The sequence below is a fragment of the Schistocerca nitens genome, chromosome 1 (assembly GCF_023898315.1).
Source record: "Schistocerca nitens isolate TAMUIC-IGC-003100 chromosome 1, iqSchNite1.1, whole genome shotgun sequence".
Lineage (NCBI taxonomy): Eukaryota > Metazoa > Arthropoda > Insecta > Orthoptera > Acrididae > Schistocerca > Schistocerca nitens.
In genome coordinates this window covers 192,270,521-192,298,320 of record NC_064614.1, presented here as the reverse complement: position 1 = coordinate 192,298,320, position 27,800 = coordinate 192,270,521, and the positions used below count along the sequence as shown (strand labels likewise).

Genomic DNA, 27,800 nt, shown 5'->3' with positions numbered 1-27,800 from the left:
CTCTGGGAAATTACTCTTCATAGATGAAGATGTCTTCTGTGGGTAAGAGGCTAAAGTCTGTCTATGGTCCACAGAAAATTTATTTCTGTTTTCTGAATATACTGGTATGGGATTTGTGAGGCAAAGTCATAAGCCATCTTAATTCTTTTTAACTGGTCATTCATTGTTGATTTGTTTCAGAAAAAAGCTCATCAGACCTACTGGACAAACAGCTAAAGCAATCAAAGCATAGTAGACAAGACACACCAGACGAAATGACCACTTCGAAAAAAGACATTAAAAAGACACAGAGTGCAGGTATGTACGAAAAGGCGAAACGTCTGCACCAGCAGGTTTCACACCTTACAGAAAAGCATCAGAGGCGGCAAGCTCAATGGTTGGAAGTTCAGGACCATATTCTCCAACACAAAGCTTTCACCGAAGAGCACGTCGTTGACATGGGCGACAAAATTTGTTACTGTAAATTCAAAGAACCTAAACTAGCTTCAGTCTCTCTAGAAGCGAAAGATGGAGGTATCACTGGCAGTATAAAAAGTGAAAATGTTCAAGCTGCAAAATTAGAAGAACAAGCTAAAGTAAATACAACCAACGGTAGTAAGAAGCCAGAAAAAGAGAAATCAGAATTTTCTCCATTTTCATCCACTTCTGGAGACCACAGTTCTGTAAGGACCAGTGCTGGAAAACCACACACACAGTCAGTTACAGCCTCTGTTCAATCCTCTGATTTCAACTCAGAGGAGACAGGTGACATTAAACTAACATCAGTAAGTCTCACACAAAGTTCTACGGGTAAACACAGCCAGGAAATTCCCACACAGGAAACATCGTGGCTCATCCAAAAACTATCAAGGCGTCCACCTAAGGGAGAAGCACAGGTAGCTCCCGGTCCATCAGGAAACAGTCACGAATATCCAATTCATGTAGAAGGTACAGGAAGTGTTCCACATCAGAACAAACAAACTCCAGCAACTGGACATGATGGAACTTCCTCTGCCTTACAAGCATCTCCATCAACTACAGGAAGGGCACCAAGTCAGAATGCACAGAGTTCGACGAATGCACATGCTGAAACTTCCTCTGCTGTACCCTCATCTGCCTTGACTTATGGTAATGTACCAAGCCAGATTGCACAAAGTTCGGTAAATACACATGTTCCAATATTCTCTGCAATACCACCATCACCCTGCACTACAGGAGGTGTAACAAGTCAGAATGCCCACAGTTTGGCAAATGCACATGCTGAAACTTCCTCTGCAATACCACAATTTTCCTGGATTACAAGAGGTGTATCTGATCAGAAAGAACGTAGTTCTGCAAATGCACAAGCTGAAGCTACTTATGCTCCACTACAGTCCCCATGGACTACCGGAAGTGTACCAAGTCAGAATGCGCACACATCAGAAAATGCACAAACTGAAACATCTGTGACAATACCACCATCTCCCTGGCCTACAGGAAGTGTACAAAGTCAGAATGCACGGACAGTGGCAAATGCACAACCTGAAACATCCTCTGCAATACCACAATCTCCACGTACTACAGGAGGTCTACAAAGTGAGAAGGCATACAGTTCAGCAAATGCACATGCTGAAACTTTCTTTTCAGTACTACCACCATCCATGACAACAGGAGGAGTAACAGGTCAGAACGCAAACAGTGTGGCCAATGCACATGCAGAAACCTCACTTGCAATACCAGCATCTTCCACAACAACAGGAAGTGTACTAAGTCAGAATACACACAATTCAGCAAATGCACATGTTGAAACTTTCTCAGCGTTACAACCATCTTCCTGGAAAACAGGAAGTGTACCAACTCAGAAATCATACACTCCGGCAAATGCACAAGCTGGTACTTCTTCTGCACTACCATCATCTCCCTTAACTGCAAGCAGTGTAACAAGTCAGAACACACACACTTCAACAAATGCACATGCTGAAATTTCCTCACCATTGTCACCATCTCCCTGGACTGCAGGTAGTGTACGTAATCAGAAAGCACAGAGTTCAGCAAAGGCACATGCTGAAACTTCCTTTACATTACTACCACCTTTGAATACAGGAAGTGTAGCAGGTCATAAAACACACAGTGCAGCAAATGCACAGACTGATACTTACTCTGCAACACCACAATCTTCCTTGACTACAAGTAGTGTAACGAGTAAGAAAGCACACACTTCAATGTATACACATGCTGAACCTTTGTCTGCAATACCACCATCACCCATGACAACAGGAGGTGTAGTGAGTCAGACTGCACACAGTTCGGCAAATGCACAAACTATAACTTTCCCTGCAATTACTATATCGCCTTGGAGTACTGGAAGTATACCAAATCTCATTGCGCAAAGTGTGGCAGATTCACAAGCTGAAATTTTCTCTGCAGTGCCACCATATCCCTTGACCTCAAGTAGTGCACCAAGTCAGAAACCACACACTTCAGCAAAATCACATGCTGGAACTTCGTCTGCAATACCATCACCCATGACAGCAAGAGGGGTAACAAGTCAGAACCCATACAATTTGGCAAATGCACATGCTGAGATTTCCTCTGCAGTACCAACATCTCTCTGGACTGCTGCAAGGGTACCAGGTCAGACTGCACACAGTCTAGCAAGTGCACATGCAGAAACAATATCTGCAATACCAACATCTTCCTCGGCGACAGGAAGTGTACCAAGTCAGAGTACACACAGCACAGGAAATGTACATGCAGAAACGTTTCCTGCCTTACAACCATCCCCTGTCAAAGTAGGAAGTGTGCCAAATACCAACGCACAGAGTTCGGCAAATTCATATGCTAAAACTTTCTCTGCAGTACCACCATCCCTGTGGTCTACTGGAAAAGTATCAAGTCAGATGGCACATAGTTCAGCAAATGCATTAGCTGCAGCTTCCTCCACATTACCACTATCACCCAAGATCACAGGAGGTGTACTCAGTCAGAAAGCACACAGTTTGGCAAATGCAAATGCTGAATCACCCTCAGCAAGTAAGAATGCACTCAGTTCTGCAAATGCACATGCAGAAACATCCTCTACCTTACAACCATCCCCTATGACTATCGGTAGCATAACCATTCCAAATGTACAGAGTTCAGAGAACTCACATGCTCAAACTGCCTCTGCAATACCACCATCCATCTGGACGACAGGACTTGTACCAAGTCAGACGGCACACAATTTGGCAAATGCACAAGCTGGAACTTACTCTACAATTCCACTATCCCCCTTGACTACAGGAAGTACACCGAAACAAATCACACAAAATTTGGCAAATGCATATACTGAAACTTCCTCTGCAATACCATCATCTCCATTGACTACAAGTAGCGTACCAAGCCAGGAAGCACAGACTTCAGCAGAAGCACATGGTGGAACTTTATCTGCAACACCACCATCACCTATAACGACAGGAGGTGTACCAAATCAGAATGCACACAATTCGGCAAATGCGCATGTTGTAGCTTCGCCATCATCTCAAATGACTACGAAAAGTGTATCAAGTCAGAATAACCACAGTCCAACAAATACAAAGGCTGCAACTTCCTCTGCCTTATTAGCATCTCCCATGACTTTGGAAAGTGTACCACATCAGAATGGACAGAGTTCGGTAAATGCAAATGCTGAGACTTCGTTTCCAGTATCATCACCTATCTGGAAAGCTGGAAGGCTATCAGGTGTGATTGCACACAGTTCAGCCGATGCACATGGCACATATCCCTCTGCAGTACCTCCATCTCCCTGGACTATAGGAAATGTACAACACAAGATGGCTCACAGTTCTACAAATGCACATGCTGCAACTCCCTCAGCAAAATCACAATATTCGTCGACTACAGGAAATAAACCAAGTGAGAATACACACAGCTCAGCAAATACAAATGCTGAAACTTCCTCCGCCTTACAGCAAACTACCATGAATATAAAAAATCTAACAATTCACAATGCAAAGAGTTCTACTAATGCACGTTCTGAAACTTCCTCTGCAGTACCAACATCGCCCTGGACTACAGGAAATGTACCAAGTCATAACGCACACATAACAGAAAATGCACAAGCTGGAAGCACTTCTACAGTAGCACCACCTTCCTTGACTACAGGGAGTGAACCAACTACAAACACACACAGTTCAGCTAAAGCACATGCTGAATTTTCCCCTGCTTTACAATCATTGCCTTTGACTATTGGAAGTCTACCAATTGAGCACACAGAAAGCTTGGCAAATGCACAGGCTGAAACTTCCTCTGCAATATCACCATTATCAATAACTGCTGGAGAAATACCAAGTAAGAATGTATACAGTTCAGCCAGTGTACATACTGAAACTTCCTCTGCAGTACCACCATCACACTGGACTACAGGAAGTGTACTAAGTCAGAAGGCACACACTTTAGCAAATACAAATTCCGAAACGACTGCTGCAATAGCAGCATCTACCTGGACTACAGGTAGTGTACCAACTCAGAATGCACAAAGTATGGCAAATGCACATGCCGGAACAGCATCAGCAATACAACCATCAGTCACGGCTTCAGCTATCGTACTAAGTAAGAATGCACACACCTTGGCAAATGCAAATGCTGAACGTTCGTCTGCAGTAACACCATCCTCCAGGACTGCAGGAACTATACCAAATTCGAATATACACACTTCAGCAAATGCGCAGACTGAAACTTCCTCATGGATACAATCATCTCCATTGACTATAGGAAGAGTGACAGGGAAGAATGCAGAGAGTGAGGCAAATGCACATGCTGAAACTTCCTATGATGTACCAACATCCCCCTGGACTACAGGTATCGCACCAAGTCAACACGCTCAAAGTTCAGCAGATGCACACACAGAAATGTATCCTGTAAAACCACTATCACTCTTAACTATGGGTGAAGTACGAAGTCAAAATTCTTACATGTCCCCAAATGCACATGGTGAAGTATCCGCAGCAATACCACCATCACCTATGACTAAAGGAAATGTACCAACTCAAAATGAACCCAATTCAGCAAAAGCACATGATGAAACATCATCTGCAAATCCATCATTTTCCCAGAATACAGGTAGTTCAACTAATACGAAAACACACAGTACGGCAAATGCACAGGCTGAAATTTCCTCTACAATACCACCACCATCCATGACTATCGGAGAAGTACCAAGTCAAAGTGCCTACAGTTCAGCCAATGCACATGCTGACACATACTCTGCAATAGCACCATCACCAATGACTACAGGAGGTATCCCAAGTCCGAAAGCACACAGTTCGGCAGAAGCACATGCTGAATCGTTAGCAGTAATTCCACCACATTTCTGGACTACAGGTAGTGCACCTAGTGAGAAAACCCACAGTATGGCAAATGCACAAACTGAAATTTCCTCAGCAGTACCAACATTACCCTGGACTACAGGAAGTGTACTAGATGAGAAGGCACACAGTACAGCAAGTTCACATTCTGAAACATCTGCTGCAACTGAACTATCTCCCTGGACTACTGGTAGTGTACAAAGCCCGAATGCACACAGCATTGCAAATGCACATGATGGAACTGCCGCAGCAATCCCCCCATCAGCCATTCTTTCAGGAGATATACCTAGTAATATTGCACACAGCTCATCAACTGCACACGCTGAAAGTGTTTCTGCAGTAGGACCACCTTCCTTAACTCCAGGGAGTTTACCAAATCCAAATATACACAGTTCAGATAAAGCACATGCTGACATATCCCCTGCTTTTAAACCATCTCCTTTGACTATTGGAACTGTACCAAGTCTGAAGACAGAGAGTTTGGCAAACGCACGGGCTGAAATTTCATCTACAACGCCACCACCATCCATGACTATCGGAGACGTACCAAGTCAAAGTGCCTACAGTTCAGCCAAAGCACATTCTGAAGCATACTCTGCAACAGCACCATCACCAATGACTACAGGAGGTATCCCAAGTCCGATAGCACACAGTTCGGCAGAAGCACATGCTGAATCGTTAGCAGTAATTCCACCATTTTCCTGGACTACAGGTAGTACACCTAGTGAGAAAGCGCACAGTATGGCAAATGCACAAACTGAAATTTCCTCAGCAGTACCAATATCACCCTGGACTACAGGAAGTGTACTACATGAGAAGGCACACAGTACAGCAAGTTCACATTCTGAAACAGCTGCTGCAACAGCACCATCTACATGGACTACCGGTAGTGTACAAAGGACGAATGCACACAGCATGGCAAATGCACATGCTGGAACTGCCTCAGCAATCCCTCCATCATCCATTGTTTCAGGAAATGTACCTAGTCATAATGCACACATCTCATCAACAGCACATGCTGAAAGTGCTTCTGCAATAGGACCACCTTCCTTAACTGCAGGGAATTTACCAACCCCCAACATACACAGTTCGGCTAAAGCAGATGCTGAAATTTCCCCTGCTTTAAAACCATCTCCTTTGACTATTGGAAGTGTACCAAGTCACAATTCAGAGAGCTTAGTACATGCACAGTCTGAATCATCCTCTGATATACCATCATCATTCACGGCTATCGGTAAAGTACCAGGTCAAAGTGCCTACAGTTCAGCCAAAGCACATTCTGAAGCATACTCTGCAATAGCACCATCACCAATGACTACAGCAGGTGTGCCAAGTCCTAAAGCACACAGTTCGGCAGAAGCACATGCTGAATCGTTAGCAGTAATTCCACTATTTTCCTGGACTACAGGCAGTACACCTAGTGAGAAAGCGCACAGTATGGCAAATGCCCAAACTGAAATTTCCTCAGCAGTACCAATATCACCCTGGACTACAGGAAGAGTACTAAATGAGAAGGCACACAGTACAGCAAGTTCACATTCTGAAACAGCTGCAGCAACAGCACCATCTACATGGACTACCACTAGTGTACAAAGCCCGAATGCACACAGCATGGCAAATGCACATGCTGTAACTGCCTCAGCAATCCCTCCATCATCCATTGTTTCAGGAGATGTACCTAGTCATAATGCACACATCTCATCAACTTCACATGCTGAAAGTGCTTCTGCAATAGGACCACCCTCCTTAACTGCAGGGAATTTACCAACTCCAAACATACACAGTTCGGCTAAAGCACATGCTGAAACTTCCCCTGCTTTAAAACCATCTCCTTTGACTATTGGAAGTGTACCAAGTCACAATTCAGAGAGCTTAGCAAATGCACAGGCTGAAACATCCTCTGCAATAACATCATCATTCATGACTATCGGAAAAGTACCAGGTCAAAGTGCCTACAGTTCAGCCAATGCACATGCTGAAGCATACTCTGCAATAGCACCACCACCAATGGCTACAGAAGATATACCAAGTCCGAAAACACACAGTTCAGCAGAAGCACATGCAGAATCGTTAGCAGTAGTTCCACCATTTTCCTGGACTACAGGTAGTGCACCTAGTGAGAAAACGCACAGTATGGCAAATACACAATCTGAAATTTCCTCAGCAGTAGCAACATTACCCTGGACTACAGAAAGTGTACTAAATGAGAAGGTACACAGTACAGCAAATTCATATTCAGAAACATCTGCTGCAACAGCACTACCTCCCTGGACTACTGGTAGTGTACACAGTCCGATTTCACACAGCATGGCAAATGCACATGATGCAACTGCCTCAGCAATCCCCTCATTAGCCATTCTTTCAGCAGATGTACCTAGTCATAATGCACACAGCTCCTCAACGGCACATGCTGAAAGTGGTTCTGCAATAGGACCACCTTCCTTAACTGCAGGGAATTTACCAACTCCAAACATACACAGTTCAGATAAAGCACATGCTGAAATTTCCCCTGATTTAAAACCATCACCTTTGACTACTGGAAATGTACCAAATCAGAAAACAAAGAGCATAGCAAATGCACATGCTGAAACATCCTCTGCAATACCATCATCATCCATGACTATCGGAAAAGTACCAAGTCAAAATGCCTACAGTTCAGCCGATGCACAAGCTGACACATACTCTGCAATAGCACCATCACCAATGACTACAGGAGGTATCCCAAGTCCGAAAGTACACAGTTCGGCAGAAGCACATGCTGAATCGTTAGCAGTAATTCCACCACATTTCTGGACTACAGGTAGTGCACCTAGTGAGAAAACCCACAGTATGGCAAATGCACAAACTGAAATTTCCTCAGCAGTACCAACTTTACCCTGGATTACAGGAAGTGTACTAGATGAGAAGGCACACAGTACAGCAAGTTCACATTCTGAAACATCTGCTGCAACTGCACAATCTCCATGGACTACTGGTAGTGTACAAAGCTCGAATGCACACAGCATGGCAAATGCACATGATGGAACTGCCGCAGCAATCCCCCCATCAGCCATTCTTTCAGGAGATATACCTAGTATTATTGCACACAGCTCATCAACTGCACACGCTGAAAGTGTTTCTGCAGTAGGACCACCTTCCTTAACTCCAGGGAGTTTACCAAATCCAAATATACACAGTTCAGCTAAAGCACATGCTGACATATCCCCTGCTTTTAAACCATCTCCTTTGACTATTGGAACTGTACCAAGTCTGAAGACAGAGAGTTTGGCAAACACACGGGCTGAAATTTCATCTACAACGCCACCACCATCCATGAGTATCGGAGAAGTACCAAGTCAAAGTGCCTACAGTTCAGCCAAAGCACATTTTGAAGCATACTCTGCAAAAGCTCCATCACCAATGACTACAGGAGGTATACCAAGTGCGAAAGCACACAGTTCGGCAGAAGCACATGCTGAATCGTTAGCAGTAATTCTACCATTTTCATGGACAACAGGTAGTGCACCTAGTGAGAAAGCGCACAGTATGGCAAATGCTCAAACTGAAATTTCCTCAGCAGTACCAATATCACCCTGGACTACAGGAAGTGTACTAAATGAGAAGGCACACAGTTCAGCAAGTTCACATTCTGAAACAGCTGCTGCAACAGCACCATCTACATGGACTACCGGTAGTGTACAAAGCCCGAATGCAAACAGCATGGCAAATGCACATGCTGGAACTGCCTCAGCAATCCCTCCATCATCCATTGTTTCAGGAAATGTACCTAGTCATAATGCACACATCTCATCAACAGCACATACTGAAAGTGCTTCTGCAATAAGACCACCTTCCTTAACTGCAGGGAATTTACCAACCCCCAACATACACAGTTCGGCTAAAGCAGATGCTGAAATTTCCCCTGCTTTAAAACCATCTCCTTTGACTATTGGAAGTGTACCAATTCACAATTCAGAGAGCCTAGCAAATGCACAGGCTGAAACATCCTCTGCAATACCATCATCATTCACGACTATCGGTAAAGTACCAGGTCAAAGTGCCTACAGTTCAGCCAATGCACATGCTGAAGCATACTCTGCAATAGCTCCATCACCAATGACTACAGGATGTATCCCAAGTCCGAAAGCACACATTTCGGCAGAAGCACATGCTGAATCGTTAGCAGTAATTCCACCATTTTCGTGGACTACAGGTAGTGCACCTAATGAGAAAGCGCACAGTATGGCAAATGCACAAACTGAAATTTCCTCAGCAGTACCAATATCACCCTGGACTACAGGAAGTGTACTAAATGAGAAGGCACACAGTACATCAAGTTCACATTCTGAAACAGCTGCAGCAACAGCACCATCTACATGGACTACCACTAGTGTACAAAGCCCGAATGCACACAGCATGGCAAATGCACATACTGTAACTGCCTCAGCAATCCATCCATCATCCATTGTTTCAGGAAATGCACCTACTCATAATGCACACATCTCATCAACAGCACATGCTGAAAGTGCTTCTGCAATAGGACCACCTTCCTTAACTGCAGGGAATTTACCAACTCCAAACATACACAGTTCGGCTAAAGCACATGCTGAAATTTCCCCTGCTTTAAAACCATCTCCTTTGATTATTGGAAGTGTACCAATTCACAATTCAGAGAGCTTAGCAAATGCACAGGCTGAAACATCCTCTGCAATACCATCATCATTCATGACTATCGGAAAAGTACCAGGTCAAAGTGCCTACAGTTCAGCCAATGCACATGCTGAAGCATACTCTGCAATAGCTCCATCACCAATGGCTACAGAAGATATACCAAGTCCGAAAACACACAGTTCAGCAGAAGCACATGCAGAATCGTTGGCAGTAGTTCCACCATTTTCCTGGACTACAGGTAGTGCACCTAGTGAGAAAACGCACAGTATGGCAAATGCACAAACTGAAATTTCCTCAGCAGTACCAACATTACCCTGGACTACAGGAAGTGTACTAAATGAGAAGGCACACAGTAGAGCAAGTTCACATTCTGAAACAGCTGCTGCAACAGCACCATCTACATGGACTACCGGTAGTGTACAATGTCCGAATGCACACAGCATGGCAAATGCACATGCTGGAACTGCCTCAGCAATCCCTCCATCATCCATTGTTTCAGGAAATGTACCTAGTCATAATGCACACAGCTCACCAACTGCACATGCTGAAAGTGCTTTTGCAATAGGACCACCTTCCTTAACTGCATGGAATTTACCAACTCCAAACATACACAGTTCAGGTAAAGCACATGCTGAAATTTCCCCTGATTTAAAACCATCACCTTTGACTACTGGAAATGTAACAAATCAGAAAACAAAGAGCATAGCAAATGCACATGCTGAAACATCCTCTGCAATACCATCATCATCCATGACTATCGGAAAAGTACCAAGTCAAAGTGCCTACAGTTCAGCCAATGCACAAGCTGACGCATACTCTGCAATAGCACCATCACCAATGACTATAGGAGGTATCCCAAGTCCGATAGCGCACAGTTCGGCAGAAGCACATGCTGAATCGTTAGCAGCAATTTCACCATTTTTCTGGACTACAGGTAGTGCACCTAGTGATGAAACGCACAGTATGGCAAATGCACAAACTGAAATTTCCTCAGCAGTACCAACATTACCCTGGATTACAGGAAGTGTACTAAATGAGAAGGCACACAGTACAGCAAGTTCTCATTCTGAAACAGCTGCTGCAACAGCACCATCTACATGGACTACCGGTAGTGTACAAAGTCCGAATGCACACAGCATGGCAAATGCACATGCTGTAACTGCCGCGGCTATCCCTCCATCATCCATTGTTTCAGGAAATGTACCTAGTCATAATGCACACAGCTCATCAACTGCACATGCTGAAAGTGCTTTTGCAATAAGACCACCTTCCTTAACTGCAGGGAATTTACCAACTCCAAACATACACAGTTCAGATAAAGCACATGCTGAAATTTCCCCTGCTTTAAAACCATCTCCTTTGACTATTGGAAGTGTACCAATTCACAATTCAGAGAGCTTAGCAAATGCACAGGCTGAAACATCCTCTGCAATACCATCATCATTCATGACTATCGGAAAAGTACCAGGTCAAAGTGCCTACAGTTCAGCCAATGCACAAGCTGACGCATACTCTGCAATAGTACCATCACCAATGACTATAGGAGGTATCCCAAGTCCGATAGCACACAGTTCGGCAGAAGCACATGCTGAATCGTTAGCAGTAATTCCACCATTTTTCTGGACTACAGGTAGTGCACCTAGTAAGAAAACGCACAGTATGGCAAATGCACAAACTGAAATTTCCTCAGCAGTACCAACATTACCCTGGACTACACGAAGTGTACTAAATGAGAAGGCACACAGTACAGCAAGTTCACATTCTGAAACAGCTGCTGCAACAGCACCTTCTACATGGACTACCGGTAGTGTAAAAAACCCGAATGCACACATCATGGCAAATGAACATGCTGGAACTGCCTCAGCAATCCCTCCATCAGACATTCTTTCAGGAGATGTACCTAGTCATAATGCACACATCTCATCAACTGCACACGCTGAAAGCTCTTCTGCAATTGGACCAGCTTCCTTAACTGCAGGGAATTTACCAAATCCAAATATGTACAGTTCGACGAAAGCACATGCTGAAATATCCCCTGCTTTTATACCATCTCTTTTGACTACCGGAAGTGTACCCAATCAGAATACAGAGAGTTTGGTAAATGCACAGGCTGAAACGTCCTCTGCAATACTATCATCATACATGACTATTGGACTAATACCAAGTCAAAGTGCCTACAGCTCGGCAAATGCACATGCTGAAGCATACTCTGCAATAGCACCATCACCAATGACTACGGGAGGTATACCAAGTCCGAAAGCGCACAGTTCAGCAGAAGCACATGCTGAATCTTTAGCAGTAATTCCACCGTTTTTCTGGAGTACAGGTAGTGCACATAATGAGAAAACGCACAGTTTTGCACTTGCACATGTTGAAACAGCCTCCGCAATACCACCATCAGTCTTGACTTCAGGAGGTATACGCAGTCAGTACATACACAGCTCACCAAATGCACATGCTGAAAGTGCTTCTACAGTAGCACTGCCTTCCTTGAACACAGGAAGTGTACCCATTCCAAATACACACAGTTTAGCTAAAGCACATGCTGAAATTTCCCCTGCTTTAAAACCATCTCCTTTGACTATTGGAAGTGTACCAATTCACAATTCAGAGAGCTTAGCAAATGCACAGGCTGAAACATCCTCTGCAATACCATCATCATTCATGACTATCGGAAAAGTACCAGGTCAAAGTGCCTACAGTTCAGCCAATGCACATGCTGAAGCATACTCTGCAATAGCTCCATCACCAATGGCTACAGAAGATATACCAAGTCCGAAAACACACAGTTCAGCAGAAGCACATGCAGAATCGTTGGCAGTAGTTCCACCATTTTCCTGGACTACAGGTAGTGCACCTAGTGAGAAAACGCACAGTATGGAAAATGCACAAACTGAAATTTCCTCAGCAGTACCAACATTACCCTGGACTACAGAAAGTGTACTAAATGAGAAGATACACAGTACAGCAATTTCATATTCTGAAACATCTGCTGCAACTGCACAACCTCCCTGGACTACTGGTAGTGTACACAGTCCGATTTCACACAGCATGGCAAATGCACATGATGGAACTGCCTCAGCAATCCCCTCATTAGCCTTTCTTTCAGGAGATGTACCTAGTCATAATGCACACAGCTCATCAACGGCACATGCTGAAAGTGGTTCTGCAATAGGACCACCTTCCTTAACTGCAGGGAATTTACCAACTCCAAACATACACAGTTCAGATAAAGCACATGCTGAAATTTCCCCTGATTTAAAACCATCACCTTTGACTACTGGAAATGTAACAAATCAGAAAACAAAGAGCATAGCAAATGCACATGCTGAAACATCCTCTGCAATACCATCATCATCCATGACTATCGGAAAAGTACCAAGTCAAAGTGCCTACAGTTCAGCCAATGCACAAGCTGACGCATACTCTGCAGTAGCACCATCACCAATGACTATAGGAGGTATCCCAAGTCCGATAGCGCACAGTTCGGCAGAAGCACATGCTGAATCGTTAGCAGCAATTCCACCATTTTTCTGGACTACAGGTAGTGCACCTAGTGATGAAACGCACAGTATGGCAAATGCACAAACTGAAATTTCCTCAGCAGTACCAACATTACCCTGGATTACAGGAAGTGTACTAAATGAGAAGGCACACAGTACAGCAAGTTCTCATTCTGAAACAGCTGCTGCAACAGCACCATCTACATGGACTACCGGTAGTGTACAAAGTCCGAATGCACACAGCATGGCAAATGCACATGCTGTAACTGCCTCGGCTATCCCTCCATCATCCATTGTTTCAGGAAATGTACCTAGTCATAATGCACACAGCTCATCAACTGCACATGCTGAAAGTGCTTTTGCAATAAGACCACCTTCCTTAACTGCAGGGAATTTACCAACTCCAAACATACACAGTTCAGATAAAGCACATGCTGAAATTTCCCCTGCTTTAAAACCATCTCCTTTGACTATTGGAAGTGTACCAATTCACAATTCAGAGAGCTTAGCAAATGCACAGGCTGAAACATCCTCTGCAATACCATCATCATTCATGACTATCGGAAAAGTACCAGGTCAAAGTGCCTACAGTTCAGCCAATGCACAAGCTGACGCATACTCTGCAATAGTACCATCACCAATGACTATAGGAGGTATCCCAAGTCCGATAGCACACAGTTCGGCAGAAGCACATGCTGAATCGTTAGCAGTAATTCCACCATTTTTCTGGACTACAGGTAGTGCACCTAGTAAGAAAACGCACAGTATGGCAAATGCACAAACTGAAATTTCCTCAGCAGTACCAACATTACCCTGGACTACACGAAGTGTACTAAATGAGAAGGCACACAGTACAGCAAGTTCACATTCTGAAACAGCTGCTGCAACAGCACCATCTACATGGACTACCGGTAGTGTAAAAAACCCGAATGCACACATCATGGCAAATGAACATGCTGGAACTGCCTCAGCAATCCCTCCATCAGACATTCTTTCAGGGGATGTACCTAGTCATAATGCACACATCTCATTGACTGCACACGCTGAAAGCTCTTCTGCAATTGGACCAGCTTCCTTAACTGCAGGGAATTTACCAAATCCAAATATATACAGTTCGGCGAAAGCACATGCTGAAATATCCCCTGCTTTTATACCATCTCTTTTGACTACCGGAAGTGTACCCAATCAGAATACAGAGAGTTTTGTAAATGCACAGGCTGAAACGTCCTCTGCAATACCATCATCATCCATGACTATTGGACTAATACCAAGTCAAAGTGCCTACAGCTCGGCAAATGCACATGCTGAAGCATACTCTGCAATAGCACCATCACCAATGACTATAGGAGGTATACCAAGTCCGAAAGCGCACAGTTCAGCAGAAGCACATGCTGAATCTTTAGCAGTAATTCCACCGTTTTTCTGGAGTACAGGTAGTGCACATAATGAGAAAACGCACAGTTTTGCACTTGCACATGTTGAAACAGCCTCCGCAATACCACCATCAGTCTTGACTTCAGGAGGTATACGCAGTCAGTACATACACAGCTCACCAAATGCACATGCTGAAAGTGCTTCTACAGTAGCACTGCCTTCCTTGAACACAGGAAGTGTACCCATTCCAAATACACACAGTTTAGCTAAAGCACATGCTGAAATTTCCCCTGCTTTAAAACCATCTCCTTTGACTATTGGAAGTGTACCAATTCACAATTCAGAGAGCTTAGCAAATGCACACGCTGAAACATCCTCTGCAATACCATCATCATTCATGACTATCGGAAAAGTACCAGGTCAAAGTGCCTACAGTTCAGCCAATGCACATGCTGAAGCATACTCTGCAATAGCTCCATCACCAATGGCTACAGAAGATATACCAAGTCCGAAAACACACAGTTCAGCAGAAGCACATGCAGAATCGTTGGCAGTAGTTCCACCATTTTCCTGGACTACAGGTAGTGCACCTAGTGAGAAAACGCACAGTATGGAAAATGCACAAACTGAAATTTCCTCAGCAGTACCAACATTACCCTGGACTACAGAAAGTGTACTAAATGAGAAGATACACAGTACAGCAATTTCATATTCTGAAACATCTGCTGCAACTGCACAACCTCCCTGGACTACTGGTAGTGTACACAGTCCGATTTCACACAGCATGGCAAATGCACATGATGGAACTGCCTCAGCAATCCCCTCATTAGCCTTTCTTTCAGGAGATGTACCTAGTCATAATGCACACAGCTCATCAACGGCACATGCTGAAAGTGGTTCTGCAATAGGACCACCTTCCTTAACTGCAGGGAATTTACCAACTCCAAACATACACAGTTCAGATAAAGCACATGCTGAAATTTCCCCTGATTTAAAACCATCACCTTTGACTACTGGAAATGTAACAAATCAGAAAACAAAGAGCATAGCAAATGCACATGCTGAAACATCCTCTGCAATACCATCATCATCCATGACTATCGGAAAAGTACCAAGTCAAAGTGCCTACAGTTCAGCCAATGCACAAGCTGACGCATACTCTGCAATAGCACCATCACCAATGACTATAGGAGGTATCCCAAGTCCGATAGCGCACAGTTCGGCAGAAGCACATGCTGAATCGTTAGCAGCAATTCCACCATTTTTCTGGACTACAGGTAGTGCACCTAGTGATGAAACGCACAGTATGGCAAATGCACAAACTGAAATTTCCTCAGCAGTACCAACATTACCCTGGATTACAGGAAGTGTACTAAATGAGAAGGCACACAGTACAGCAAGTTCTCATTCTGAAACAGCTGCTGCAACAGCACCATCTACATGGACTACCGGTAGTGTACAAAGTCCGAATGCACACAGCATGGCAAATGCACATGCTGTAACTGCCGCGGCTATCCCTCCATCATCCATTGTTTCAGGAAATGTACCTAGTCATAATGCACACAGCTCATCAACTGCACATGCTGAAAGTGCTTTTGCAATAAGACCACCTTCCTTAACTGCAGGGAATTTACCAACTCCAAACATACACAGTTCAGATAAAGCACATGCTGAAATTTCCCCTGCTTTAAAACCATCTCCTTTGACTATTGGAAGTGTACCAATTCACAATTCAGAGAGCTTAGCAAATGCACAGGCTGAAACATCCTCTGCAATACCATCATCATTCATGACTATCGGAAAAGTACCAGGTCAAAGTGCCTACAGTTCAGCCAATGCACAAGCTGACGCATACTCTGCAATAGTACCATCACCAATGACTATAGGAGGTATCCCAAGTCCGATAGCACACAGTTCGGCAGAAGCACATGCTGAATCGTTAGCAGTAATTCCACCATTTTTCTGGACTACAGGTAGTGCACCTAGTAAGAAAACGCACAGTATGGCAAATGCACAAACTGAAATTTCCTCAGCAGTACCAACATTACCCTGGACTACACGAAGTGTACTAAATGAGAAGGCACACAGTACAGCAAGTTCACATTCTGAAACAGCTGCTGCAACAGCACCATCTACATGGACTACCGGTAGTGTAAAAAACCCGAATGCACACATCATGGCAAATGAACATGCTGGAAGTGCCTCAGCAATCCCTCCATCAGACATTCTTTCAGGAGATGTACCTAGTCATAATGCACACATCTCATCAACTGCACACGCTGAAAGCTCTTCTGCAATTGGACCAGCTTCCTTAACTGCAGGGAATTTACCAAATCCAAATATATACAGTTCGGCGAAAGCACATGCTGAAATATCCCCTGCTTTTATACCATCTCTTTTGACTACCGGAAGTGTACCCAATCAGAATACAGAGAGTTTTGTAAATGCACAGGCTGAAACGTCCTCTGCAATACCATCATCATCCATGACTATTGGACTAATACCAAGTCAAAGTGCCTACAGCTCGGCAAATGCACATGCTGAAGCATACTCTGCAATAGCACCATCACCAATGACTATAGGAGGTATACCAAGTCCGAAAGCGCACAGTTCAGCAGAAGCACATGCTGAATCTTTAGCAGTAATTCCACCGTTTTTCTGGAGTACAGGTAGTGCACATAATGAGAAAACGCACAGTTTTGCACTTGCACATGTTGAAACAGCCTCCGCAATACCACCATCAGTCTTGACTTCAGGAGGTATACGCAGTCAGTACATACACAGCTCACCAAATGCACATGCTGAAAGTGCTTCTACAGTAGCACTGCCTTCCTTGAACACAGGAAGTGTACCCATTCCAAATACACACAGTTTAGCTAAAGCACATGCTGAAATTTCCCCTGCTTTAAAACCATCTCCTTTGACTATTGGAAGTGTACCAATTCACAATTCAGAGAGCTTAGCAAATGCACACGCTGAAACATCCTCTGCAATACCATCATCATTCATGACTATCGGAAAAGTACCAGGTCAAAGTGCCTACAGTTCAGCCAATGCACATGCTGAAGCATACTCTGCAATAGCTCCATCACCAATGGCTACAGAAGATATACCAAGTCCGAAAACACACAGTTCAGCAGAAGCACATGCAGAATCGTTGGCAGTAGTTGCACCATTTTCCTGGACTACAGGTAGTGCACCTAGTGAGAAAACGCACAGTATGGAAAATGCACAAACTGAAATTTCCTCAGCAGTACCAACATTACCCTGGACTACAGAAAGTGTACTAAATGAGAAGATACACAGTACAGCAATTTCATATTCTGAAACATCTGCTGCAACTGCACAACCTCCCTGGACTACTGGTAGTGTACACAGTCCGATTTCACACAGCATGGCAAATGCACATGATGGAACTGCCTCAGCAATCCCCTCATTAGCCTTTCTTTCAGGAGATGTACCTAGTCATAATGCACACAGCTCATCAACGGCACATGCTGAAAGTGGTTCTGCAATAGGACCACCTTCCTTAACTGCAGGGAATTTACCAACTCCAAACATACACAGTTCAGATAAAGCACATGCTGAAATTTCCCCTGATTTAAAACCATCACCTTTGACTACTGGAAGTGTACCAAATCAGAAAACAAAGAGCATAGCAAATGCACATGCTGAAACATCCTCTGCAATACCATCATCATCCATGACTATCGGAAAAGTACCAAGTCAAAGTGCCTACAGTTCAGCCAATGCACAAGCTGACGCATACTCTGCAATAGCACCATCACCAATGACTATAGGAGGTATCCCAAGTCCGATAGCACACAGTTCGGCAGAAGCACATGCTGAATCGTTAGCAGCAATTCCACCATTTTTCTGGACTACAGGTAGTGCACCTAGTGAGAAAGCGCACAGTATGGCAAATGCACAAACTGAAATTTCCTCAGCGGTACCAACATTACCCTGGACTACAGGAAGTGTACTAAATGAGAAGGCACACAGTACAGCAAGATCACATTCTGAAACAGCTGCTGCAACAGCACCATCTACATGGACTACCGGTAGTGTACTAAGTCCGAATGCACACAGCATGGCAAATGCACATGCTGTAACTGCCTCGGCTATCCCTCCATCATCCATTGTTTCAGGAAATGTACCTAGTCATAAGGCACACAGCTCATCAATTGCACATGCTGAAAGTGCTTTTGCAATAGGACCACCTTCCTTAACTGCAGGGAATTTACCAACTCCAAACATACACAGTTCAGATAAAGCACATGCTGAAATTTCCCCTGATTTAAAACCATCACCTTTGACTACTGGAAATGTACCAAATCAGAAAACAAAGAGCATAGCAAATGCACATGCTGAAACATCCTCTGCAATACCATCATCATCCATGACTATCGGAAAAGTACCAAGTCAAAATGCCTACAGTTCAGCCGATGCACAAGCTGACACATACTCTGCAATAGCACCATCACCAATGACTACAGGAGGTATCCCAAGTCCGAAAGTACACAGTTCGGCAGAAGCACATGCTGAATCGTTAGCAGTAATTCCACCACATTTCTGGACTACAGGTAGTGCACCTAGTGAGAAAACCCACAGTATGGCAAATGCACAAACTGAAATTTCCTCAGCAGTACCAACTTTACCCTGGATTACAGGAAGTGTACTAGATGAGAAGGCACACAGTACAGCAAGTTCACATTCTGAAACATCTGCTGCAACTGCACAATCTCCATGGACTACTGGTAGTGTACAAAGCTCGAATGCACACAGCATGGCAAATGCACATGATGGAACTGCCGCAGCAATCCCCCCATCAGCCATTCTTTCAGGAGATATACCTAGTATTATTGCACACAGCTCATCAACTGCACACGCTGAAAGTGTTTCTGCAGTAGGACCACCTTCCTTAACTCCAGGGAGTTTACCAAATCCAAATATACACAGTTCAGCTAAAGCACATGCTGACATATCCCCTGCTTTAAAACCATCTCCTTTGACTACTGGAAATATACCAAGTCAGAATGCAGAGAGCTTAGGAAATACACAGGCTGAAACATCCTCTTCCAAACCATCATCTGCCATGACTGGCGGAAAAGTACCAAGTCAAAGCGTTTACAGTTCAGCAAATGCACAGGCTGAAGCATACTCTGCAATAGTACCATCACCAATGACTACAGGAGGTATAACAAGTCGAAAAGCACACAGTTCGGCAGAAGCACATGCTGAATCGTTAGCAGTAATTCCACCATTTTCCTGGATTACAGGTAGTGCATCTAGAGAGAAAGCGCACAGTATGGCAAATGCACAAACTGAAATTCCTGCTGCAGCACCAACATTACCCTGGACTACAGGAAGTGTACCAAATGAGAAGGCACACAGTACAGCAAGTTCACATTCTGAAACAGCTGCTGCAACAGCACCTTCTACATGGACTACCGGTAGTGTAAAAAACCCGAATGCACACATCATGGCAAATGAACATGCTGGAAGTGCCTCAGCAATCCCTCCATCAGACATTCTTTCAGGAGATGTACCTAGTCGTAATGCACACATCTCATCAACTGCACACGCTGAAAGCTCTTCTGCAATTGGACCAGCTCGCTTAACTGCAGGGAATTTACCAAATCCAAATATATACAGTTCGGCGAAAGCACATGCTGAAATATCCCCTGCTTTTGTACCATCTCTTTTGACTACCGGAAGTGTACCCAATCAGAATACAGAGAGTTTGGTAAATGCACAGGCTGAAACGTCCTCTGCAATACCATCATCATCCATGACTATTGGACTAATACCAAGTCAAAGTGCCTACAGCTCGGCAAATGCACAAGCTGAAGCATACTCTGCAATAGCACCATCACCAATGACTACGGGAGGTATACCAAGTCCGAAAGCGCACAGTTCAGCAGAAGCACATGCTGAATCTTTAGCAGTAATTCCACCGTTTTTCTGGAGTACAGGTAGTGCACATAATGAGAAAACGCACAGTTTTGCACTTGCACATGTTGAAACAGCCTCCGCAATACCGCCATCAGTCTTGACTTCAGGAGGTATACGCAGTCAGTACATACACAGCTCACCAAATGCACATGCTGAAAGTGCTTCTACAGTAGCACTGCCTTCCTTGAACACAGGAAGTGTACCCATTCCAAATACACACAGTTTAGCTAAAGCACATGCTGAAATTTCCCTTGCTTTACAACCATCTCCTTTGACTATAGGAAGTGTACCAAATCTGAATACAGAGAGTTTGGCAAATGTGCATGCTGAAACTTTCTCTTCACTATCATCACCCTGGACTACAGGAGGAATACCAAGTATCAATGCTCAAAGCTCAGCAAATACGTGGGCTGAAACTTCCTCTGCAGTACTACCATCATCCATGACTATGGTGGAAGTACCAAGAAATAATGCATACACCCCAGCAAATGTACAAGCTGGAACTTCCTCTGCAGTATCACCATCACCCTTGACCTTGGAAGAAGTACCAGCTCAGAATGCATACAGCTCGGCAAATGCACATGCTGCAACTTCCTCTGCAGTACCACCATCACCTTGGACCACTGGAAATGTACCAAGTCAGAAGGCACACAGCTCAGCAAGTGCTCATTCTGAAACATCTGCTGCTTTGGCGCCATCTTCGTGGACTGCAAGCATTGTACCAATTGAGACTGGATACACTACGGCAAACGCACATGCTGCAGCAGTCTCAGTAATACCACTATCAGTCACGACTTCAGGAGGTGTACCCAGTCAGAATGCAAAGGGCTCAGCAAATGCACATTCTGAAAGTACTTCTACAGTAGCACCTCCTTCCTTGACTACAGGGAGTGTATCCACTCCAAATACCCACAGTTCAGCTAAAGCACATGCCGAAATTTCCCCTGCTTTACAACCATCTCCTTTGACTATAGGAAGTGTACCAAATCTGAATACAGAGAGTTTGGCAAATGTGCATGCTGAAACTTTCTCTTCACTATCATCACCCTGGACTACAGGAGGCATACCAAGTAACAATGCTCAAAGCTCAGGAAATACTCGGGCTGAAACTTCCGCTACAGTACTACCATCACCCATGATTGTGGTAGAAGTACCAAGACATAATGCATACACCCCAGAAAATGCACAAGCTGGAACTTCCTCTTCAGTATCACCATCACCCTTGATTTTGGAAGAAGTACCAGCTCGGAATGTATACAGCTCGGCAAATGCTCATGCTGCAACGTCCTCTGCAGCACCACCATCACCCTGGACTGCTGGAAATGTACTAAGTCAGAAGGCACACAGCTCAGCCAGTGCTCATTCTGAAACATTTGCTGCTTTGGCGCCATCATCGTGGACTGCAAGTAGTGTACCAAGTGAGACTGTCCACACTACGGCAGACGCACATGCTGGAACAGCTTCAGCAGTATCATCATCAACCATGACGTCAGGTGGTGCAGCAAGTCAGAACGCTCACAGCTCAGCAAATGCACATGCTGAAAGTTCATCTGCTACAGCATCACCTTCCTTGATTGCAGGAAGTGTATCAACTGCAAATACACACAATGCAGCTAACGCACATGCCGAAACTTCCCCTGCTTTACAACTATCTCCTTTGACTAATAGAAGTGTACCAAGTCAGAATGCACACAGTATGGCAAATGCAAATGCTGAAACTTCCCTTGCGATACCAACATTTCCCTGGACTACAGGGACTATACCTGGTCAGAATGGAAAGATTTCGGGAATATCAAATGCTGAATCTTTCTCTGGCATACATCCATCACACTGGACTAGAGGTAGTGTACCAAGTCAGAACACACACACTTCAGCAAAAGCACATGTGGAAACTTCCTCTGGAATTGCACCATGTTCGTTGTGTACAGGAAGTGTACCAGGTCGGAACAAAGGCACCCATGATGAAACTTTCTCTGCAATAGGAGTTTCTCCTTGGGCTACAGGAATTGTACCAATTCAGAGCACACACAGTGCGGCAAACGCAGATTCTGTATCTTCTTCTCCAATACCACCATCTCTCTGGGCAACAGGAAGTGTACCAAGTATCAATGCACTCAGTTCGGCAAATGCACCTGCTGATAGTTCCTCAGCAGCACCGCCATCTCCCCTGAGTAAAATTAATGTACCAAGTCAATTTGGACACATTTTGTCAAATGCACATGCTGAAACCTCCTCTACATTACCACCATTTCTCTGGACCGCTGTAAACGCACCAAGTCAGAAGACTCACACTTCGGCATATGCACATGCTGAAACTTACTCTGCAGTGGCACCACCTCCGTGGACCTCTAGAACTGAATCAAGTCAGAATATACACTCTTTAGCAAATACACATGCCGAAACGTCTTCTGCAGTAGTACCATCCCTCTTGACTGCAGGAAGTGCACCAAGTCAGAACACACACAGTTTGGCAAATGCACATGCTGTAGCTTCCTCTGCCTTACCACCATCTCCCTGGACTACATTAAGTGTATCGATTCAGAACGCCCACAGTTTGGGAAAGGGTCATTCTGAGACGTCCTCTGCAACATCATCATCTCCCTTGACTACAGGCAGTGTACCAAGTCAGAATGCACTTAGTGCAGTGAATACAGATGCTGAAGTTTCCTCTGCATTACCACCGTTTCCCTTGAGTACAGGTAGTGTACCAAGTCAGTACATACACAGTTTAGCAAATGCACATGCTGAAACAGATACTGCAAGTAGCTTCAGTTATGGTGGTTCTGGTGGAGTTACGGTTGGTGGCGCTTTATCACAAAAGGAAGTGTCCTTCGTGCGACATAATTTTGGTATTATAAGCAAATTACTAAGGTTATTTTCTCAACAGTGTCCCATAGCTTTAAATTCTTTGAAGGAAGTTAGCCTATAGAGTCAATAAAGTTATTATGTGTGTAGTGATGAAATATCATCAAGAAGAATAATTGTGATAACTGCGGTAAGAGATCATAGCATTAAGAGTGGACACAATCCCGCCGGCTTCTCTATGAGTATCGGGGCGCTTTTATTTAAGTAACTATCTTACTGGTCTCTGTAGACTGAGGAGTGCATTGTGACAGATATTCGTACCACATCGAAATGGTAACTGGAGATTGTTGCCCACAGATGAAGTCTGGAAAAGTAAGTTAAATGCCAGATTTGTGAATGATGGTCTCGAACCTCTACAAAGTCAAGTAGTTTGGAACTTAAAGTTTCATCTATGAAGCGACTATACCATGTATATAAAAGGATACAAAGATAAAAAAAGAGAAAGATACAAAGATAAAAAGATACACAGTTTTATAAACTTCAAGTTAACGTTACATTTAATGTGCCAGGTCTTATATGACTTAACTTATACTTTGCTATTTTAGTAACAAGCTTATCGTTTACAATATGATTCTGGTCTTGCAGTATTGTCGTTTAATTGTCTACTCCAAGTGACACGAAGGAGAGCGGCAAAGGAATTTTGTACCTGAAATATTGTTTTTATAATTTTTTGTGTATAAAGTACTTTGGAATCATGCAAGACTTGCATAGTAGGCAGGAAGTATGCACGACAGTACAAAACGTTTGAAATCTTGCATAATATTTTGATTTTAGGCGTGTAACAGTAATCAGAAATTTATGGAGTAATTTGGTCTTAATTTTTTTCTTAAGTTTGCGTAAATCTGGTGATAAAATTACCAGTGGCATTGATGTTATCTTATGTATAAATTTTTAATTTCTTTTGCTTTTTGGCTAAGTAATGCGTCGTTCATTGTTTTTCCTGATTACTTTCTTTGACAGTTGCTATGTTAAATGCATACGAAACAAACATTGTTTACTGTTAAAGAAATGTACTGTGTTTTTTGTTAATGTTACGCGTCTATGGAAAAGAGTGTTACGCAAAGACGTAACGTTAATGATTTTGTCTGAATCTCATCTATGAGCTGTTATATATTTATGCGGTTTAGCTTTTTAAAAAGAGTCTATGATTAATGTGTACGACTATTCTGGTATGATGTCAAGGCGTTCGGAAAAGAGGGATATTTTGTCCCATCGTCCTTTCACAAACTTCAGCTAAAGCCGGTTAAAGGACATTTTTTGAGCGTGGTAGGCATGGTGGCGTGCCGAATGACATCGAAGAATGTCCGTCAACAATCCCAATCATGAGTCTGAATCCGACGACGTTCTGAAAACTTTGTGTGTATTCACTGTTGACACTATCAACCAAAGAAAAAACGCTGTAATATGCGACCTCAGAATCTGTCATAAATGTAATTCTTAGTATGATTACGGAGCTTCGATAACGTTAGGTTACCCAGCCAACATGTGTCTTTTCCACTATCGAGAATTTCCAAAATCCTGCTTCCCCGTAGAAAACACCATTCCTCGAAAAGCTCGTCTGGTCCTCGATGCCATCGATTTCTTAGTATGGATCTTGTACTTTGAACTACTATTATGAACGCTATAGAATATGTATGATACAATGTAGAAACTTACTTATCCTTGAGATTTTATACAGACATGTAATGGTAAACCATAGTTAGATTTGTTGCGAAATGCTGTGATAATTCTGTTATATTTTCTTACTTATTGAGTGCCAGCTGCCAGAAACTGAATACGAACTTCGTGAAATTTGTTTCTTGAACTGCCATCAAGACATGCGCTTGATCAACCGTCATGTTCGTAGCCATACGGTATGCAGTACCGCATACATTATTACTGGTGGAGTGTCCTATGAGCTTTCAGTTCTGCTTCTTGGAAACACAAGATTCTCCACGGCCTCGAGAGTGCGTCCTGCATGGATCACCATGGTATACTTGCAGGAATATCCTGGTAACTCGTGTCGTCGCTGTCGTGTGGGACAGTAACGCTGAAGTCGTACTTCGACTTTTAATACCAGAGATAAAGGAAGACTTGATGTGCAACGATTCAGATCTTGTAAATTATGAATTTTGTGGCAGCATTACCTGCTTTAAAGTGTAATAATATTCATTAAATGAAAAGTTTGATAATTGTGACTGTGAATTATTTACATGTGTAGTGTTAAAAACATTTCCTTACCTAAAATACCTTGCAAACTAACCTAAAGTCTTATTTAAACTGAAAAGTTTAATAATTTTAAAGATAGCGAAAGGGTAAATATTTGATAAATAAAGTGTATTCGCGTAAGACGACGAAGCACTTCAGTGTGTTGCAGTAATGCAAGTTTCGTAAGTGCGTTCAAAATAAAGTTGGCCACGACAGTGTTAATTTACTAATAACTGAGTCTACGGACCTCAGACCAACTCACTAAATGCAGGAAACCGTGGAGCAACATTTGCGCACTTTGCATACATCTTAGATCAGCGTCTATGACTTTGACTTACGGACGTGCCTTGAATAATCATGGATCAGAATGGTTCTCACTGATTTCAGGGTCTCATTGGGTTTATAGCACGACACGATGCTTTCGGGGGAACTGGAAGCTTCAGGTTTTTAGATAGGTATTTGTGAGTGTTATTCATAGCTGCGAGGTACATTATAACAAATGTAAGAAATGCCTACCAAAAATGTCTGCATGCTAAGATTTAATCGTAAGCAGCAATAACGTCACATATTTTGTTTCAGTCATCATATCTGACTGAGATAAAAGATGGTTAAATGTTGGAGACAGTTGCGATTTTGATCTTTGACATCTAATGAAATGTTAATAAACACTGGTCAAAATGAAATCAAGAAATAAAATGAATGTTGATATGGTGCTTTACTAACGACCACTGGCTTTCGCTTCACTCACGCTTCTCCTGCTAAACCGGTGTTCCGTCGTCAACTAGTCCGACATAGACGAGTCTTCCTTCTGGATCATACTGAATCTTATTGTCAGGAGGCAGGACAAAGAACGAAAGCCTAGTCTTCTGAAATATTTACGATGGTATTCTCGCAGTGTACTGAATACGTATCTGGACAACCATCGTTCATACACAGTTAACAGAAGCGCGTTTCGGTGATTGTATGAATCATTGTCTAAAACAATTAGCTCTTCTATAAAGCTTCCTTGTGCTGGACAGCGCAGTTTCTTCTCATCTTCCTCCTCTTCAGTTACATAATTGTACAAGAATGGTCGCTAGTGGCTGTCAGCAGCGGAGCGTTACTAAGGAATTACACAAAAGAGGGAGTTTAGAAGTTTACAGGTTCTATGTACAACTGAAGTCCGCTGCTGGTGTTACTTCACTATCTGCTACTTGTTTGTTAGTATCACATATTTTATTAAACACAGGAAATCACAAGAACTGTAAGAAAAAGCTACAGTAGGTGAAGCCAGAGTGTATTACAATGTCGAATCCAGACGATCACCCAGTGTATAACCCTACCACTACTATTGTAATTTAGTATGATTTTACCTAAATAACAGAAAACCCTGTCTCTATGTTGCTACGTATAATATACCCCAACAGTCCTGTCACGAGAAAAGCCACGTATAACCCTCTTACTGAAGTTTAGTTTAGTTTCCAAGTAAAGTGCACTATCGGAGTCCAGTTACTAGGAAAAGCTAATCAATAGAGTTATCCTTTTTACAGTATTTGACCGTGTATTGTGTCTAACGAAAAGGTAAATCAGACTATTACATTTTTTTCCTAAGATGTTACCCAGCGGTTAGATAGAAACGCAGTACGAATAATGTTGTACTGAAGCTAGAACAACTCAGTTACAAGTTCATTTAGTGGTTTAAAACATGTACTAACGGTAGCCAGCGTATCCAGGCAATCAAACAGTGAAGGATTTGAAAAGCAGAAGTACGGATTTTGCCTACTTTCTTGCTACTGTGTACGTTGTTTCCTCAAATAAATGTTACTCCACGTGAACCATATTGGACCACACCATTAAACATTTAGTTTTTAAAAGAGAAAAAGCCCAGCAGATAACTTTAAGGAAGCTAAAAACTTTGGCCATGGGGGACCTTTAGAAAAGCAATTTTTGTAACAAACAAACTTAAATACTAAAATACTTGGAT

General features: G+C 43.3%; 1 protein-coding gene across 1 annotated transcript; it reads left to right on the top strand.

Moving 5' to 3' along the window:
* The first annotated feature begins 254 nt into the window (after positions 1-254).
* LOC126236600 (mucin-17-like) lies at positions 255-26,302 on the top strand. The gene is made up of 2 exons (XM_049946070.1): positions 255-23,582; positions 26,225-26,302. The coding sequence occupies exons 1-2, from the start codon at positions 255-257 to the stop codon at positions 26,300-26,302; spliced, it is 23,406 nt and encodes a 7,801-aa protein (XP_049802027.1).
* Positions 26,303-27,800: the final 1,498 nt, after the last annotated feature.